The following is a 12929-nucleotide window of genomic DNA, read 5'->3' on the forward strand; positions in this document are numbered from 1 at the left end:
CTCACTTACCCAGAAAGCACTGCATGCTGCCCAAGACAGTCCACAGACATGGCAGTTGCCTGTTAGAGAAAACAGAGATTCAGTTTTGCAAGCAAACCAAGCCTAGGTTAGAGAGGAGAGGAAGTCGCCTTTGACTAGCAACTATAATTAAGTTGGCTTCTTAAGCGAATACTTAAGTTCTCATCTAAATCTCATAATCGCTATTCACAAAAGGCCAGCTATTAGGTTACACCAAACACACACCAGGACTACACAAAATCAAGTATTCACAATAGGCCAGCTATTAGGTTACACCAAACACACACCAGGACTACACAAAACAAAGGTGGAACATAGGAAATTGAGAAGGCAGAGATTCTGGAGCTCTTGCATAGTCTGACTAGCTCACAGCAGAGAGCAGCTACTATGCAGTTTCTTCCAAGCAAATTTTACCCTGGAACCCCCTTCTTCCTTACCCTGCTCCTAACCCTCAACACATACCACACCAACTGCACATTCATGTCTTTCCAAAGGGTACAAACTCCTTCTCCAAGCCAAAAAATCCCATCCCCAATGCATCTAAACTCATATTCTTGTTATTGAGGTGCCCAAGTCACAGTCAATCTGAAATTTCTAGCACATTTTGCTGGTTCCCACTTCCCAGGTCTCCCAATCTCTAGGGAATTTCATCTTTTCAGGATCCAATGTCCAATTCCCAAAAGACAGCACAGTCAAAGGAATTTGCATTCAGGCTAAAGAATGATGTTGCTTTCTATCATGGCAGTTACAGTTCAAACTCTTCTTTGGATAAGTTCAAATTCTGCTGCATCCCCAAGGCATTACCATGAAGCAGTTTATGCCAATGTTGGTTATTAAATGCTCTAAATTCTTTCCAAGAGAACTTAAGAGATAATTCATTTTGTACATTCTGCCACAGTCACAAATGATAAACAAAAATTCTCTCCTTCATCCCTACAGGTTTTATTAATGGGTTTCTCACACTTGTACATCCTCGAGAAACATGTCATGGGTAATTTTGGGGATGAGAAGCAGAGTGCTATTACTGGAGGCTGAAAAGTGATTAATATGCATCCTTTATTCTGCTAGAGTCTTGAGGAGAGAAAAACCCAGCTGTAAAGGCAGACAGCAAAATGAGATGTCATTTCCAGAATTTCTGTGCAACATATAGATTAATGGTATGAAAGAGGGCAATACAGTACTTCTAACCAAGGATGGTGCAATCGTTCTAGAGGGTGTCTGGTAGGCAAAATCCTAAGGTGGACCCCAAGTTTTTGGGCCCTTGGTTGACACATAATCTCTCCCAACACTAAATCAAATACTAATTTAGGTTCTGCTGTGAAGGGATTTTATAAGTGTAACTAAGGCCCCAAATCAGCTGACTTTAAGACAGAGAAACCTAATCACATAAGCCCTTTAAATCTAAGTCTAAAGGACAGAGACAGAAGAAGTCAAGAGATTCAAAGCATGAGGATTCAACACCAGGCAGGTTCTCTGTTGCTGGCTGTGAGATCCTTACTACATGGTAAGAGTCGCCTCTAGGAGCTGAGAGTGACTTCCTAAATGACAACCAGCTAATGACAACCAGTAAGGAAACAGGGCCCCCAGTCCTACAACCATAGGGACCATGCCAACACCTGAATGAGGTTAGAAGCAGATTCTTCCTCAGCCAAGCCTCCAGGTGAGAACAAGCCAACTAAAGTCTTGATTTCAACCTGTGAGACACTGAACAGAGAACACAGCCACGCAGTGCCCAGACTTCTGACCTACACAACTGTGAGCTAATATATGGGTATTGTTTAAGTTAGCTTAGGTTAAACTGTTTAAGTTAGCTTAAGTTAAACTTAGGTTTGTGGTATGCAATGATAGAAAACTAACAAAGGGTGATCTTCGCAATAATCAAAAAAAGTCACGCCCTTTGTCTCAGTAATTCTACCTTCAGAATCTACCTAAAATACAGTAAAAGTTTTATGCTGTTTATTTCATGTTTATCTGCAAGTAACCTATGTATATCTGTACCATGGAATATTCTGGAAGCATTAAAAAATGACACGGAAAAATGAAGAATCCAAACTGCAAGAGTATCATAGCTCACGGTATCATAGGAAGTTAGTTAAGAAAAGGAAAAAAAAAAAAATAATCCATTGATCTTTCCCATCCCTATCCAGAAAATAAAGGCCAACATTGTGTTTGTAGGGATACTTTAAGGAAGGTTTTGCTAGGCTGTCCCAAAGGGACATACTTTGAGCAGAGGAAGTAAAAACAGCGTGACCAAGGGGCTAAAATAGAATGAGATACTTCTGCTTAAAAACGACAGATTGAACACAAATTTCTTCCTAAATTCCACTAAAAGAGCAGGAAAGGGTTCTTTTTTTAAAGGGAATTGTGGCATAACAAAGAATTTGGGCTGGTATTTGCCCCCAGTTCTTGGAAGATATCCTCCAAGTCTGTGGAATTTCCCCTATTAGAAATTTCTCCTGTTATTAATAGTGGACCAGGACCACATCTGATAGTTTATATGCTATTGGGGGATAGCATAAGAGGGTGCTAGAGATTGAGTTCAACCACATGCGCATTGATTCCACAGATCAGGCCTACATAAAGAAACTCCATGTAAATTTGGGACATTTGAAACTCAAGGGAGCTTCCAGCACTGACAAGATATACTGCTGTGCAAACCGAGTGACGTGTTCTGACCCCATGTGGAGAAGACACACAAGCTATGTTTGAGACACTCCAGGACCTTGCCATATGTGCCTTTTCTTTTGGCTTCTTCTGATTTGTATCCTTTTACTATAATAAAGCTGTAATTGTAAATTTAAAAAAAAACCCACAACAACAAAAAACAGCCTGACTAGAATAAATCTGGCCCTTTGTGGAGGACAGGAATCTACAACTCTGTCCCACAACTGTCAGCAACCAGATGAGGAAATGGCTGAGAGATGTTAAGTCTGGACATTAAATTAATAACCACATGACCAGCTAAAAGATGGAAACTACCCAAATGTCCACCAGCAGATGAACGGGTAAACAAAATAAAAGTATTACACAGCTTTAAAAAGGAATGAAGTTCTGATACATGCCACTACATAGATTAACCCTGAAGACATCATATTGTGTGAAATAAGTCAGACACAAAGGGAAAGGTATTGCATGATTCCACTTACGTGAAATAGCTAGATGGAAAGTAGAGGATCGGTTACTAGGGGCGGGAGGAAGGGGGAAGTAATGCATAATGTGAAAGGGTTTCTGTTTGGGGTGTTGGGAAAGTTCTGGTAACAGATGGTGGTGAAGGTAGAGCAACACTGTGACTGAGATTAATCCCACTGAATGGTATGATTAGGAATGGTTCAGATGGGAAATTTTATGTTGTACATATGTTTCCACAACTTGAAAAGAAGAAAGACTAAAAGACATTGATAATTAAATGCAATACATGATCCCTGGACTGAATCCCAAAAAGACATTATTGGGACATATGAAAAAAACTGGAATAAAGACTATAAGCTTTAAATTCATGTTAAATTTCTTGAATTTGATAACTGTACTTAAGTGATTTTATATATACATATAAGTTAATATTCTTGTTCTTAGGAAATATACATGGAACTATTCAGTGTTCATGGAGCATGATATATACAACCTACTCTCAAATGTTTAGAAGATAGATAAATAGATGGATGAATGGCTAAAAGATGGACAGATAGAATAATACAGCAAATGTGACAAAATGTCAAAAGCTTGTAAATCAAGGTATCTGGGTGGATATCTATATATAGGTTTTGTATTATTTTTGCAACTATCTTGTAAGACTGAAATTATTTCAAAATTAAAAGTTTAAGGGAAAAAGAGAAAATAACCATATAACTGTGAGGATCTTGTATCATCCCACTGTAAGAGGGAACAGTTAACCCCCATAATGATTGACATACAATTTCTGACCAGCCCACAGGAGCAAGCTTGCAGTCAATTGAAGAGAACTTAGAGAAGTAAAGTAAAGAAGCATCTTATATGGGTCCCTGGACCAGATAAGTCCTGAAACCTTGAGGGCCCAGCCCCTCAGGAACATCAGCTAGTTTCATCTCCTTACCCCATAATACTGACAGCCCCTTCCGACATGAAAAAGTTAGAATGGCCATAACCCAAATACCCCTGAAGAGTGGGACAGAAAGATCAAAGAGATGGTGGAGTTATAAAGAGAAGGTAGGGTTTTAACACAAACCTGATTGCTGAATTACTAAATGGATATTTCTTTTAATCTCCAGTATCTTAGAGCAGCTAGAAGTAAAAACCTAAAATTGTGGAACTGTAACCCATACCATACTCTAATTTGTTTGTTGTGCTGTGCTTTGCAATTTATTACTTTTTTGTATATATGTTACTTTTCATATACACAAAAAAATTTGACTGTGATGATAAAAAAAAAATTATTCCTTCTAGCCTCCTATATTCTGGAACAGCTAGAGGGAAAAATCTGAAAGGATGGTATCATAGCCCATGACAAACTCTGGGATCTGTCCTGTAACTACTTGTTGAAGAGCACTTTGAAAACTATTGCTTTTTCTTTCTTTGCTTTGTATATATGTTATATTATATAATAAAAATAGTTTTAAAAAAAGAGGCATCTTATACCCTACTATGAAATAAAATTTGAACTTGCTACATATAAATACAAGCCTAAAAAAACACTGAAAAAAGTATATCAAAATATTTAAGTGGTAATTGCTATTATGAGGTTTTATTTAATTCTTCTAAATGAGTTTACATTTTTGCACTATTTCTATTTTTGCATTATTTTATTAAAAAATCATACTTTTTTTCCAAAAGCATTCCAGGTCAAGTCTCCTGTCTCCTCGTTCCTCCCATCCTGGCCTAGGCTCTCAATGCCAATGGCCTGGTCTACAGCAACAATTTCTAAATGGTTTCTCTACCCCCTTTCTCCCTTTTCCATCCAACCAAATATTAAACCTTCTGAAATCAGAGTTCTGATTATGTCAATTCACTGCTCTAAACCTTTGTTGGTTCTTCACTTACAAAAAGAATAAAGTGGAAATTCTTCAGTCTTTAAAACCTTTCCAGATTAGATGCTTACAGAATATCTGTCTTTACCCTTCACCCTCTACCTGCCCAAACCACATCAATCCACAGCACTTATCTTCTCTGAAAAGGTCAGCAAGTCTCTCAGTACCAGAAAGATATGTAAGTTCTTCTGTCTGCCTAGGATACCCCTCTCTCCTAACTTGCTATTCAATTCTACTCATCTTTTAAGTCCCAAGACTTAAGAAGTTTTCCTAGAGTCTTCCAAGGGAGGTCCACCTTCTACAAAAGCACTGACTCTGCCCCTCTGTCACAGGACTTGCCATAACTTGCTTGTTTCTGTACATATTTATCTTCTCCCACTAGCTGGTGAGCCCCTACAAGGCAAGTCTATCTCATTTCTCTTAGAGCTCCCCAAAAAAAAAAAAAAAGCTTATACTATAATATTCTCATCTTTTAAAAAAAACAACAGGTATGACACTTTATAATTGTCAAACACTGCAACAGATTACATTACAAATTCATTCTGGATTTACAGTTATATTTTGGTACAAACAAAGGTCTTTTTAGAAAGGTGATCTTTCTTAGAAAATTAATAATACAGCTTCATGGAATTATCTTTCCACCTTGATTCAATGCAACGGAAAGTCTCTCAAGAGACCTTTGCTGTCTGTGAAACAAAATCTAGGGTTTGTTTATTTGAGAAATAAACGCTTTAAATTCCAGATAAATTAGAAAGAGCTGTTCTAAAAAACGAAGTACTTTACCTGTTCATTCTTCCAAACATTGAAAAGTGGAAATATCCAATCAATGCAAATCAGAACTAGGTCAGTTTCCCTTATACCAGTTTGTCACAGGCCTGAGCAAAGATTAGAATATACATATTGTCATGGTTAGGGACGTGTGTCTACTCGGCCAAGTTGTGGTAGCCCTTTATCTGATTGGGCAGGTACTGGCCTGTCTGTTGCAATGAGGACATTTCATAGGATTAGGTCATGAGCACGCCAGCTGCATCCACAGCTGATTCCATTTGTAATCAGCCAAAGGGGAGTGTCTTCTACAATTAGGGATGCTAAATCTAATCAAGGGAAGCCTTTTAAGGAGGACTCAGAGGAGACAGGCCCTATTCCTGCTTCAGCTGGTGAGCCTCTCCTGCAGAGTTCATCCAGACCCTCCATCGGAGTCGGCGGCTTCACAGTCTGCCCCATGGATTTGGACTCTGCATTCCTGCAGTCACGTGAGACACTTTTATAAATTTTATATTTGCAAGTATTCCCTGTTGATTCTGTTTATCTAGAGAACCCTAACTAATACACATATTATCAGATTTCATTGAATAAAATCACAAACTGAAATTCACTGTATAAAAAGGATCAGTGAAAAGATCCAATCTTTTTTTTTTTTAAAAAAAGATTTATTTATTTATTTACTTTTTATTTATTTTGCATGGGCAGGCACTGGGACTCGAACCCAGGTCTCCAGCATGGCAGGGAAGGATTCTGCCACTGAGCCACCGTTGCACCGCCAAAAGATCCAATCTTATTAAGTTAGGAATAGACACCATGGCACAGGCTGTTTTTGAACCATCCTTGTCTAGATTATCTGAGTCTCTTCACACACTCAGCACAATGTGTGTTTTTCAGGAAGTCCTCCCTCTTAAAATGGGAACATCCTCACTTCCCCACAAACTAAAATGGCATGAAGTGGGCATCATTAGGTAAATCAATTTATCTTTTTGAGTCTCAGGTTCCTCATTCGTAAAGTAAGAGGGTAGATGAATGATCTGCTCAAGGCCCTTTCAGTTTCATGGGTCTATTAAATATTGTTGTTAGGTCAAGTTGGTTGCTTCCTTAAGCAAGTTTTCTAGTACCATAACAATAAGCAACATTTATTGAGCACGTAACATATGCTAACCACAGTGCAAAGTGCTCTACATTGATTATTTCATTTAATCTTCAGCCACTCTATGAAGTAGCATGCAGAGCATTATCACAGCAGGCGTGAGGCTGCTATCCTTAGAGATGCCCGCTTGCAAAGTTGGCCCTTGGCTGCTGCATTTTGGGAGGGTTCCCACCATTCCCTAACTGATAAGAGTAGCTCACTATGTCTAAACTGATTATACAAACAATGTAGTTTATGCTGAACACCTGCTTTCCTTTTGGGAGTTTGGAAGTTTAGTACATGCTGGATGACGGTGACGACATGACCAGCCTCAAATAAAAACCCTTGGCACTGAATCTCTAATGAGCTTCCCTAGTAGGCAATGTTTTATATGTGTTGTCACAATTTGTGGCTGGAAGAATTAAATATGTCCTGGGTGACTCCACAGGGAGAAGACTTATGGAAACATGTGCCTGGTTTCCTCCAGACTTAACCCATGCATCTCTCCCCTTTGCTGATTTTGCTTCATATCCTTTTGCTGTAATAAATAACAATAAAATATGACTATATTCTGATCCTGTGACTCCTCCTAGCAAATCATAGAACCTGGATGGTCTTGGGGATCCATGACATAGGTAGATACCATTACTCTCATTCTATGGATGAAAAGAACTGAAGCTTAAAAAAGTTAAGTAACTTGCAAAGACTACATGGCAGCCAAGTAGCATAACCTGGATTCTAACCTGGGCAGTCTAGCTCCAAACCCTTAACCTCTTTCTATGCAATGCTCTTCCCTATTCATCTCTACATCCTCATATTAATGTTATCTAGGAAACAAATAATTTTCAGCATTCACATCCTAATTAATCGCTTTCAACAGAAGCAGCCCTACATAGCTCTGTTTTAAGTGAAACTAGAAAAACAGGGACCAAAACTGGAGTGCTGTAGAAACATGTAAATATAATATAAATCACCACATTAGCAGATTACAAGAGAAAAGCCATATAATCATATCAAAACCCCAAATATGATAGACTATCTCATATGTACCAGATAGGTGAAAATCAGTAGACTTGAAGGATAAGAGTTTGATCTTGGTATGGCTTTTTGTCTGTTTTGTTCACCTGTATTCAGAGTCTGACACGCAGTAGGCTTTCAAAAAATATTTGCAAAAACGATGAAAAATTTAAATGTCTGATAACACCTAGTGTTTGTGAGGATATGAACCATTAGGAGCTCTTTCAACACTACTGCTGGGAGTATAAATTCCCAAAAACTCTGGAAAAAAATTGACATTTTCTGATAAGGTTAAATAATATGCACATCCATAATCCAGCAATTCCACCATGCTCACGGTACAGTAATAACATCTATAATGCAAAAAAAAACACTGGAAATAACCCAAATATATAGTAGCAACAGATAAATAAACTGTGGCACATTCATACAAGGGAGTACTACTTCACAAAGAAATTAGAGAACTACAACAATAGTAATCAACATGAATATGAACTTCAAAAACAATATTGGGCAAAAAAGAAAAAACAAATCATAGAAGACTTCATACTATACGATTCCAGTTATATAATGGTCAGAAATAGATAAAATGAAACAAAATATTGTATGTGTATGTAAATGTGTGTATGGTAAAACTATAAAAAAAAGTAGGAAATGATTAATCCCAAATTCAGGTCAGCTGCTGCCTCTACTGGGAACAGAGATATGTTCTGAGGGAAAAGCATTTAGGGCTTTCAAATGGGAACGGTCTATTCTTTAAGCAGCATGGAGGGTACATTTTATTATTATTCTTTACATGGTATTTATATTATTCATATGGATGATATACTCCATAATAAAGCAACTTGTAAGATAAAATGTTTTAAAATATGATTAAAAGAATGACTAAGGGCATATGGGTGGTTAGGGCACACAGGTGGCTCAGTGGTAGAATGCTCACCCACCATGCAGAAGACCTGGATTTGATTCCTGGCCCATGCACTACCACTACCACCACCATCCCCCCAAAATGAATGACTCATATATATGAGTCTAGACTAGACCACAATGTGGAGAAGAGAAAATCGTTGCTTGAAAATGGTGAAAACCTGAGTGGAATTTGTAAGACTAAAGAGAAAAGAAGAAGCTTCTTTCAAGTGTACAAATGTACAAGCTAATAATTCTGAAACGTGTAATCATGTATACTGAAATTGAACAATTAAGTAAATGGATGGAGGATGGTAGAAGATAGGTTTCTGACAAAGTGGAAAGTTAAAGATAAGCAAGGGGAAGAGGCTAAATTGATCCATGGATAATGGATTAGACTTAGAAACATCTACATGAACTTGTGTTCAGTTTATTACTGTTACAGATGGTTACATAAATAAATATTTAGAGATATACATAAGTGAGTATTGATACATTTATACCTTTGATCTGTCAGCTGAGAGAATCTGAAAGGAATGACACTCCAGTTTCACTCCAGACTTACAGTATCAATGAGCACATCTAGAGCCCAGATCTTGGTTTCTAATCCCATTCTCCAACAGAAGGAACCAGGGCTCCTTGGAGAAAGGACTCTAGGGCTGGGGCAGGAAATAAAAAAGATGAGAGTGGAGTACCTCGAAGTGGAAGAAAGCAAGAAAGTGCTATTAAAAAAAAAATACCCACAATGATGAGAGTATGTCACAGGAACAAATAAGCCAACTGAAACACATGGCCAAAGCTGGAACAATTTGAGCAATGGAATAAATAAGGTAGTATTAGATTATAACCCAAAGTAGAAAATTAATATCTATGAGTCCATATTTGTATAAACAAATGATTGAATAAATAAATGAGTGGTAGAGAAGAGACAAATCTTCCTGAGCAGAAGAATTCCAAATAAATTTATATAGTTACTCCGGGCAGACCATGGTGGCTCAGCAGGCAGATTTCTTGCCTGCCATACAGGGGACCCAGGTTCAATTCACGGTGCCTGGCCATGCAAAAAAAAAAAAAGAAAAAAATATATATATAGCTACTCCATTGTCATTCACGGTCAGGTTCACGTGTCAACTTGGCCAAGTGGTGGTACTTGTTTGCCTGGTTGGGCAAGTGCTGGCCTGTCTGTTGTAATGAGGACATTTCATAGAATTGGATCATGATCACGTCGGCTGCATTCACAGACGATTCCATTTGTGATCAGCCAAGGGGAGCGTCTTCTGCAATGAGTGATGCTCAGTCTAATCACAGGAAGCCTTTTAAGGAGGATTTGGAGGAGACAGGCTCTCTTCCTGCTTTGGCTGGCGAGCCTCTCCTGTGGAGTTCGTCCAGACCCTCCATCAAAATCATCAGCTTCACAGCCTGCCCTGCAGATTTTGGACTCTGCGTTTCCACGGTCACGTGAGACACTTTTATAAATTTTATATTTGCGGGTGTTCCCTGTTGATTCTGTTTCTCTAGAGAACCCTAAGATGTATATCTTGGTACCAGGAGTGGTTCTTAAGAAACAGAATCTTAAAAATGGGTTTTTATGAATGGTTTTCTACTCTGACTGGACTCAAGGGCACTAAGGACTGTGATTCCCATAATCAGTTGACACTCCCAATCCATGGAGTAAGTTGACAAAAGAGATAGTCAAAATATCACCATTCAATTCTCCTAATGCTTCACTTGTACGAAGCCAGGCTTTGAGGGTTAATGTTTTTGACACCTTTACAGAGTTTTGTGGAAATAAGAGGTACAGAGATGTTGGCTGGTTGCTGTTAGATACACTGGCTACATCAGGGAGTGAAAGGGATGGGCTTAAGGCTTCAGACGAGAAGCTTAAGCGCTGTCTGACAGATGTAGAAGTTTCTATGAGCATCCTGCAGGAAAATCTTATTTCCTGTAGCCATAGATTTGAGATCTCTGAAAATCAGACTCAGAATCTTATTGTTAGACTAGCAACTTTACAACGTAAACTGAAATCTCAATGTTGCATGGTGTCTACCGTTAAAGTGAGGGCACTGATTGGAAAGGAGTGGAACCCTGAAAAATGGGATGGCGACATATGGATTGATAAAGATGTCGGGGGTGAGGTTGAAACCCTAGGTCATGTTGAGTCTTCTTTAGATAACCCTGTAATTGTCTGCCCTGAGGACATAGCTGCCCTACCTCCAGCCTGCCTTGAGGAGCTGGCCACCCAACCTCCTCCTGAAGGGATTAGCCCTAGAGTGATTAATCCTGTTTCACCAGATGAAACTGCAAATGAATTCCCTGAAGCAAATGACTTGGAAGATATTTCTAATTCTTTTCATGACCCCCACCACCCCTCATTTCTTCCAGACCTATAACTAGACTAAAGTCCCAACAGGCCCCTAAAGATGAGGAACAAAGTATCACACATGAGGAGGTACGTTATACTCCAAAAGAACTGTGTGAGTTTTCCAATTTATATAGACAGAAATCAGGGGAATATGTGAAGCAATGGATTTTAAGGGTGTGGGATAATGGTGGAATATAAGGCTGGAACAGGCTGAATTTATTGATATGGGCCCACTAAGCAGAGATTCTGCATTCAATGTTATAGCTCGAGGGATTAGAAAATGTATTAACAGTTTGTTCGGATGGTTGAATTGAAACATGGATCAAAAGGTGGCCGGCATTACCTGAGGTTGAAATGCCAGACTACCCTGGTATAATGTAGATGAGGGGATCCAGAGGCTTAGAGAGATTGGAATGTTAGAGTGGATTTATCATGCAAAGCCTGCTCTTACACCCCAGGAATGTCCAGAGGATGTACCTTTTACCAGAACAGTGAGAAATAAATTTGTGAGACTAGCACCATCATCCCTGAAGAGCTCTGTGGCTGCACTTCTCTGTAGGTCAGATAGTACTGTAGGAACTGCTGTCACTGAGCTGGAATCCTTAAATGCAATGGGGATGACAGGATCCCGAGTTGGCAGAAGCCAGGTGGCAGCACTTAATCGCCAAAGACAGGGTAGACATGGCTATTATAATAGACAGCAAACTCAAAGCAGGAGTCAAAATTACATGACCCGTAGAGATTTGTGGCATTGGCTAGTAAATCATGGGGTACCTAGAAATACAATAGAAGGCAAGTCTACTAAATTCGTGTTCGAGCTGCATAAACAAAAGAGTTCTAGGTCAAGCGAACAGAAGTCTAACCTGAATTATAAAAACAGAGTCACGGCCCCTTAATCAATTTCCAGACTTGAGATAGTTTATAGACCCAGAGCCCCTTGAATGAAAGGGAGGCCAAGTGCCTTTGGGGGTGAACCCTGTTACATTGCCACAAATTTATACTGTTGATCTTCCTCCAAGCCTTCCCCAAGGAAACTGACAGCCTTTTACCAGGGTAACTGTGCACTGGGAAAAAGGAAATGATCAGATATTTCGGGGATTATTAGATACTGGTTCAGAAGTGACATTAATTCCAGGGGACCCAAAATGTCACTCTGGTCCACCAGTCAGAGTGGGGGCTTATGGAGGCCAGGTGATCAATGGAGTTTTAGTTCAGGACCGTCTCACAGTGGGTCCAGTGGGCCCCCGGACCCATTCTGTAGTTATTTCCCCAGTTCCAGAATGTATAATTGGTATAGACATACTGAGCAACTGGCAGAATCCCCACATTGGTTCTCTTGCGCAGTGAGGGCTATTATGGTAGGAAAGGCCAAGTGGAAGCCACTAGAATAGTAAATGGTAAATCAGAAGCAATACCGGATTCCTGGAGGGATTGCAGAGATTATGGCCACTCTTAAGGACTTGAAGGATGCAGGAGTGGTGATTCCCACCACATCCCCATTCAGCTCTCCTATTTGGCCTGTGCAGAAAACAGATGGGTCTTGGAGGATGATGGTAGATTATCGTAAGCTCGACCAGGTGGTAACTCCAATTACAGCTGCTATTCCAGATGTGGTATCATTGCTTGAGCAAATCAGTACATCCCCTGGTACCTGGTATGCAGCTATTGATCTGCCAAATGCTTTTTCCTTAATAGCTATTAGTAAGGACCACCAGAAACAGTTTGTTTT

General features: G+C 39.3%; 1 protein-coding gene across 5 annotated transcripts in view; it reads right to left on the reverse strand.

Annotated features, from left to right (window-relative positions):
* Positions 1-12929, reverse strand: part of WDR59 (WD repeat domain 59) — a 139017-nt gene that overhangs the window by 116276 nt on the left and 9812 nt on the right. For 4 of the 5 annotated variants that reach the window (XM_077133031.1, XM_077133030.1, XM_077133029.1 and 1 more), the window contains exon 2: positions 10-59. The exons of the other annotated variant lie outside the window; for it this stretch is intronic. In XM_077133031.1, coding sequence (XP_076989146.1) covers positions 10-59 — 50 coding nt within the window. The remainder of the gene's footprint in view (positions 1-9; positions 60-12929) is intronic. 5 annotated transcript variants of the gene reach the window in all.

The sequence above is a fragment of the Tamandua tetradactyla genome, chromosome 16 (genome assembly GCF_023851605.1).
Source record: "Tamandua tetradactyla isolate mTamTet1 chromosome 16, mTamTet1.pri, whole genome shotgun sequence".
NCBI classification, from domain to species: domain Eukaryota; kingdom Metazoa; phylum Chordata; class Mammalia; order Pilosa; family Myrmecophagidae; genus Tamandua; species Tamandua tetradactyla.